We start from the raw sequence: 5900 nt of genomic DNA on the forward strand, positions 1-5900 counted from the left end.
ATTAGTAAAAACTGTACAATATTTTAAAAAGATGAATGGTAATAAAACTTGTGAATCAGGCTGGATAGGGGCTCTTGAGGACCAGACTTGAGCACCCCTGATATACAGTACATACATCTCTATTAGTGAAGACAATTTGTGATTTTACAATTGTAGTTTTAAGAAATAATGGCGATGCAGAATTTAACTTGGCGGGCCGAATATCATTACACAGCGGGCCAAATTTGGCCCGCAGGTCAGACTTTGACACCCAGGCTCTATAATCAGGCTGTTTTCAGTTGCAGGACAGCTGTTTTGTGTGAAAGCTAAGAATGTGTCTCATGAAAAAAAATATCTGTGAAACACTCACCACTGTTTTACCCTCTTGGTTATTTCTCAGTCTTTCCTACCTTGGTTATTTTAAGGTGCACCACCCCTTTCCTTATTTTTATTGCTCATACCCTCATAAGACGAAACTCCAAGAAAGGCAGAACCCAAAGGAGGGAGTCACAGATTGCCAAGGAGAGAGGAGCTGAGGGGCTGGAATTCCATAAATGCAGCTGGATCTAAAAACCACTGGACTCTTAAGCAACAACTAAATGAGAAACAACACAGAATGTTCTGGAGCTACAAATCAGAGCAGAGCCTTTTCTAAACCGAGCAAGAAAACGAGTGGGAAGAGCATCCATTTCTCAAGAAACCCTTCAACACAGCAAGACCATTGCAACTAAATAATCCTGGGGATTATTCTTTCTGTGTATCTTTTCAGGGAAACTATTGGATAAAATGTATTCTGTGGGGGATCTGCAGAATAATTGAAAAACAACTTTTTGAAACTTCGTAATAAATCCAGTGTTGAGCTATTTTACCTCGGAGCGCAAATAATGTCGGACAGAGAATTTTTGGTCTTTTTGGTATGTCTTTGTCTAAGTGTGAGTACAGTCAAGAGCCAGGGTTCTCCCCAAGATGCCTTTTTACTCCAGTACCTGGAGAGGAGATTGGTTCAAATAGAGGTAAGTGTGGAATATATTTTTGGTGTATATACATATATAATGTGTGTGTGTGTGTGTGTGTGTGTGTGTGTGTGTGTGTGTGTGTGTGTGTGTGTGTGTGTGTGTGCAATGCAAGCATGTACATCCATCATCCATCCATTCATCCATCCATCCATCCATCCTTCCATCCTCACAAGGACCGCAGTCATGCAGTTTATCCCTTAACCCAGTCATTGACAACCGTTAATAAATGAAGACACTTATTATGTTCATGAGTTCAACCAATAATTATCAATAGTAATTTAGGAGATAGTGTAAATATCAATATGCAACACTTTTTTTAGATATAAACCTTTGCAAATATTAACATTTTAATATCACTAATGAGCTATTTTTAAAACAAGGTAGTGGGATACTTATGAAGTTCGTATGGGGCTATTTAGTGCCCCTGAGCAGCATGTTGGTGACCTGGGATCTTCAATTAATCTACCATGTATATTTTAGGAATGTGGGAAGAGATCCAGGTGAATGACCTGCATGTTGCTCCCGTGGCAAAAGCCAAACTGTTGGAATGTTTTTTAATTTCTGGACTTGGATTTGCCACCTCTTAGACAAGAATGTGGTTTTGCGTCATCTTTCACATTTCTCTTTGAGGAACACTTTCCTGAGGGCTAATTCATGATTTTATTGTGTCGTAAAAATTGGTGTACGTGGTTTTTCCACTATTCTAAAAGAGGTTATGCTTTTTTTGTGTTTAATATAACATTGCCTAGCCTCAGTTTTGTATTTTTCTGGTGTCAGGAGCGGCTGAATCAATGTGAGCAAAACACGGTGAGCATAACTCAGAAGACCTACGATGTCTCCTCAGAAATGAGAGCTCATCTGTCCACCTTGAATGTTATGAGGTATGATTACCGCTAAACAGTTGCCTATTTGAGGGATGTTGTATCAAGAAACATCATGCAGAACTAGAAGAGCATTAAATAAGAAGTGATTTCCCCTTCAGATCCGAGGTGAGGAACCAGCTGGACAGCATCTCTGCACGCGTAGAGCGAGTGGAGAGAGAACTGGAATATCTCGAAAACAAAATGCCCGCACAATCGGATATCGAGATGGAGGAGGCGCTGCTTGAACAACAGATAAAAGCAGCAGAACTCGACCAGATAAAGAGGAAAGCTAAAATCAAAGTGGAAAATGGTATGGTAAGGCTGTACATGATGGAAGAGTATTTACAGTAACAGGACATGTAGTCAAAGAAAAATACAAGAAAAGGTCTATCAACAATACAGCTCAATTAAAAATATCCTTGGTGCTCTTTGTTATTTCCAGATTGCAATGTAGCCTTGAGTCAAATCAAGTCTCTCAAAATGGTGAAAAAGATGGGAGATAACGCAGGCTCTTGGTTCAAGGACCCTTCTGATGGCTCAGCCAAGGTATGTAAGCAACGTCTTGCAGGCCACAAGAATCAAAAGCAATTGGTTTCCCTTGGTGTTGTTTCAGCATTTAATAATTAATGGCTGACGTGATCATGACTGAACCAAAATTAGATAGTACGATATTATTGTAAGGATGAAACAAAAATGTTTGATTTGACTACAACAATGTTAACTTACATCAAATCTGATCCAACTTAAAGGTCTACCTGCTGAGCGGAATCCGTAACGACACACTTCTGGAGTACACATCGCTACAAAGCTTCTCAGAGAGAGTCACGGTACCCCCGGCAAAAGTGGTCAAGTTGCCTTCTTCATGGCAGGGAACAGGCCAAATAGTCTACAATGGATTCCTCTACTACCACAAAGCAGATACGCCCAACCAGATACTAAAAGTGCATTAAGTATATCCAGTCTAATGCAAAATTGTGATGTGTGGTTCTTTCTGTAGAATTGTAAAATATCCAAATTCATGCAGTGGTCCTGTCGAGGGAGTGGATAGTTTGGCAACAGAGGCAATTTGTAATGCCTGATTCATCAAGTTGCAGCACATTGCATAACAGTGTGGCTCTTGGCTGGAGCCTGAATGCACGACAAGTGAACTTGAACTCATCAGGCAGGATTGTTTTTTTTTTGGTTTCATTGCTATCCAGTATTATTTCAGGCCAGTATATGGAACTTTCCAAAACAAACTTTCGACTTGAAAGTGACCACAAAGTTTACTTTCCCTCATCATATCGTTGAGTTCTTTAAGGCACAACTTATCAGCAAGGATAGTATAGCATAAATGCATACAAAACTCTAATCCCACAAAAACATATCTGCTTTGGTGGTTAACGTGCTATAGAAGAAAGACCAATTGAGATGAGGAAGTAGAAAACAATTTATTTCAAAGTATGAGTGTTTTTGTCTTCAACAGAAGTATTTTGATTCAACGTGTATTGCTATACTATTTTTTGTGCACCCATTCAGTGGTTCTGGTCATACTTGAAAAAAAATAAATAAATACATATTTTGATTGTGATTGAGACAAAATGACCATGGAATAGAAGTCAATGATCAAATCCTGTAATTATAAAACCCAAAATTTGGTCCACATGAATTTAGTTTTTGAGACTACCAAGTACTTGACGCAGGGACCGTCTTTGGTATGATCTGTAAATTTTCAGATTTTGCTATTTCCGTTGAAAGGAAGAAATCATGTATTAATACATACAAATATTCAGAATTATCAAATTGGTGTACATTTTGATAGCAAAGGCAATATTGTACTCATATTAATCCTTTGCTGTAACTTCAAACTTTAACTCCTGCCATTTGTCTTTCAGGTTGACTTATCCAATGGCACAGTGGTGGACAGCACCCTTCTCCCAAATGCTGGTCATCTCCCAGTGTACAGCTTGAATACCAACACCTACTTGGACATGGCTGTGGATGAACTCGGTCTTTGGGTCATTCATGCTGACCCGGAATATGATGGAAACTTGGTTATAACTAAACTGGATAAAGGTAGAGTACTATTGTAAATACTACATATGTAGTGCCTGCTAATTGTGTGTCTTGGAATTAATAACATTTTCCCCATCAGGAAATAGGATTTCACATTAATCAATGCTTTTCCCATATAATACGACCACTTGTCCGCCATGCTGTACCTTTTGCATTTGTACACTACACTTGCTTTGAGTTAGCAGCACAATGTGTGACTGCTGGAAGGATTCTGCTTGCGTAACATCATAGCTTGGCATCATAGCAGCAGCAAGACACCATTATAACATGCCAGAAAAAAAATGTGGCATATACAGTGCGAGGTCTAAAAGTGATCTGAAACAAGAAACACAAATATCTTGTAACCCAATGCATTTTGTTTTTTAAAGGCCTACTTTCTTTCAATTCTACTCAGTTGTGTAAAGTGGGGAGTTTTGGTGAAAGAAAATAGGTCCATACTTTCGTCAAAAAATCAACCAATGAGCTCTGCATTCAAAGACAATTTTTACACATGGTCTTATTGCTATGCAAAAAATGCTAATTTGAGAGGACATAACTTCAACAGAACACTTTTGCGTGTCTGCTTCAGTGATATTCGTGGCATTATGTGGGAACAATAAGCCTCTAACTGGACTGTTACTGATAAGAACCAAAAACAAAAGGTTACAGACAGTGTGGCTATTACACATCCCATTGCCATTGTAACTCATCCTTGCAACTTTTGTCAAAAGATAACTTACTTCACACAAAAACATGTAAAATGTACACTCGTAATTATATAAGTATATCCAGACATCCATTTATGTGGTGCTTGCTTTCATCTCAAGGGTACTGGTTAACTGGAGTCGATCCTGACGTTCACAGTCCCTTCCGCACCTTCCAACTGTTGTTGTTTGTCTCACCCTGTCATTAGTTTTGCACAGACCTTAGTTTTTCATGCTGAGACTGATCTGTGAACAATAGGATACAATTGTTTGGGGAAATATACAGTTTGGCATAAACAAATGAGATTTCCTCCAGAATAATAAAGAATGCATTTATACAAATTTGGACAAGTGCTCTTCATATATACTGTGAAACACTTCTAGGAAAATGAACATAATGATTGGTGACAGTTATGTTCTTCTCTAGGAAACCTGGCAGTCGAGTATATTTGGGATACACAGTGTAAAAGCCATGATGCTGAAGGAGCATTCATAATATGTGGGACTCTTTACGTTGTCTACAACACACACTATGGTGGGCGGTCAACTGTACAGTGTCGCTATGATATTCACGACACCATCCACAGGTTGGTCTTGAACTCACAAATGTACACTATGTAAATACACATATAGTACTCACGTTTTGAACTACAATTGAGCAGAGTGGTCTTAGAAGTGCAAATGAAATGGCACAACCTTGCCAACTAAATAACTTTTTTTTATTTTTCTTTCATCCTGGAAGTGCTGAGAGTCCTGTGGTGTTCTTCCCAAAACGCTACACGAGCCACAGCAGCATCCACTACCACCCTGGAGACAAACAGCTATATGCCTGGGATGATGGCTATCAAACAATATATCAAGTGGAGACACATACCAGTGATCAAATTACAGCCGAATAAAAGTTTTTTTCACATATTTTCCCTTCTAAAGTTATCATATTCCTACCGGTTATTACACACTATATTACAGTATTAACACATTAAGCCTGTGTTACAGGCGTTTGTCCTGGTACTTTGCTGACAGTCGGCCAAATAAATGTAACATGTTGTATCAGAATAATAAAGAGCATTAAAAGGCATGTGTGTTTTCATTCATTGTATGTGACAACTTGACCACTAGATGGAGACAAAATGCAATTAATGAAATACTTTAAAGAGCCTGTCATAATAAAAACATAAAATGGATAATTGATAGACATGATTAAATAATGTTCTCCGTATTGGTGGTTCATCTGACCAATGATGCTATCATTCTGCACTAATAGGTTGTTATGATTTATCCTACTTTGAAATCTACAATCAATT

The 5900-nt window shown here is 38.4% G+C and overlaps 1 protein-coding gene across 1 annotated transcript; it reads left to right on the top strand.

Moving 5' to 3' along the window:
* Positions 1-462: 462 nt before the first annotated feature.
* olfml1 (olfactomedin-like 1) lies at positions 463-5667 on the top strand. Its single transcript, XM_085914473.1, has 8 exons — positions 463-992; positions 1773-1876; positions 1978-2168; positions 2301-2404; positions 2608-2799; positions 3733-3913; positions 5024-5183; positions 5339-5667. The coding sequence occupies exons 1-8, from the start codon at positions 864-866 to the stop codon at positions 5493-5495; spliced, it is 1218 nt and encodes a 405-aa protein (XP_085770599.1). The 5' UTR covers positions 463-863; the 3' UTR covers positions 5496-5667.
* The last annotated feature ends 233 nt before the right edge of the window (positions 5668-5900 follow it).

The sequence above is a fragment of the Syngnathus leptorhynchus genome, chromosome 6 (assembly GCF_054491065.1).
Source record: "Syngnathus leptorhynchus isolate UIUO chromosome 6, UIUO_Slep, whole genome shotgun sequence".
Classification (NCBI taxonomy): domain Eukaryota; kingdom Metazoa; phylum Chordata; class Actinopteri; order Syngnathiformes; family Syngnathidae; genus Syngnathus; species Syngnathus leptorhynchus.